Source organism: Priapulus caudatus, unplaced genomic scaffold, assembly GCF_000485595.1.
Source record: "Priapulus caudatus unplaced genomic scaffold, Priapulus_caudatus-5.0.1 Scaffold13421, whole genome shotgun sequence".
NCBI lineage: Eukaryota > Metazoa > Priapulida > Priapulimorpha > Priapulimorphida > Priapulidae > Priapulus > Priapulus caudatus.
The window spans coordinates 1-1,123 of record NW_014590482.1 but is presented as its reverse complement, the minus strand read 5'-3'; the positions used below and the strand labels follow the sequence as shown (position 1 = coordinate 1,123).

The following is a 1,123-nucleotide window of genomic DNA, read 5'->3' as shown; positions in this document are numbered from 1 at the left end:
CACGTGTGTGCGTGGGTGTGTACGTGCGTGTGTTCGTGTGTGCGTGCACGTATGTACGTGCGTAAGTGACTCTGTGCGTGCACGTGTGTGCGTGGGTGCGTACGTGCGTGTGTTCGTGTGTGCGTGCACGTATGTACGTGCGTAAGTGACTCTGTGCGTGCACGTGTGTGCGTGGGTGTGTTATTCTGCAGGTGTGTATGTGCTTGCGTGTGCGAGCCCGTCCGTGTGTATGTGCGTGCGTGTATGCATGGGTATGTTATTCTGCAGGCGTGTATGTGCGTGCATGTGTGAGTCTGTCTGCGCGTACGTATGTGCGTGCGTGCGTGCGTGGGTGTGCGTGCGTGCATCAACTACAGACTATAGAACATGTTGCGCGCGATGCCGCCAACGAATTGCTGTTTGTATGTTATGAGGTGTTTAATGGCTGCAATCTCTGCTTCAGACTGCCCTGTCTGCCCCCAGCAGGCCATACCTGTGTGTGGCTCCGACGGCGACACATACAACAACGAATGTTACGTTAAGATGAAAAACTGCATGTGAGATATAAATCATATTATCATATCATAAGCCATTATCAGCTATAGCATTATTATTATTATCAGAAATCCGTCGAGTATGGAGAGAAGTAGGAGTACATGAATTAAATACGAATTAAATTGAATAAATCGATTCTTATTCATATACTCCTGATAGAATTATATTGATGGAATACTTGGTGAAATTGGTATTATCTATGACATTAGTACTACCAGCAGTATTACCATCATAATCTATTTATAGTTGACAGGTTTACCACATTGGAGGATAAAATCCCACGTATTTTAGAATTTTCATATTTCTTTTATTTGATTCACATTTCTGATTGATTCATTTGGATTCACTTTGATTTCACATTCATTTGATCACAATTCATTTTGATTCACATTCATTTTGATTCACATGATATTGCGTTTCTTGTGTGCATTTGTCTTAGTTATCGTTGCGTATTACAGCGAGAAGACAGAGGTAGGCATAGTCCACTGTGGCGAATGCACAAACAGAACCGACGTCCAGACTGTGGGTGAGTAACCCTCTGAATTCTATCAAACATGAAACCACCTCTCTCTCTCTTTCTCTCTCTCTC

At 43.5% G+C, this 1,123-nt stretch overlaps 1 protein-coding gene across 1 annotated transcript; it reads left to right on the top strand.

Moving 5' to 3' along the window:
- Nucleotides 1-331: 331 nt before the first annotated feature.
- On the top strand, nt 332-1,060 carry LOC106820447 (agrin-like; the record flags this gene model as incomplete). The annotated part of the gene is given in 2 exon segments (XM_014824963.1): nt 332-536; nt 993-1,060. Coding segments are annotated over 2 exon segments (238 nt in total), but the record flags the coding sequence as incomplete, so codon positions are not given.
- Nucleotides 1,061-1,123: the final 63 nt, after the last annotated feature.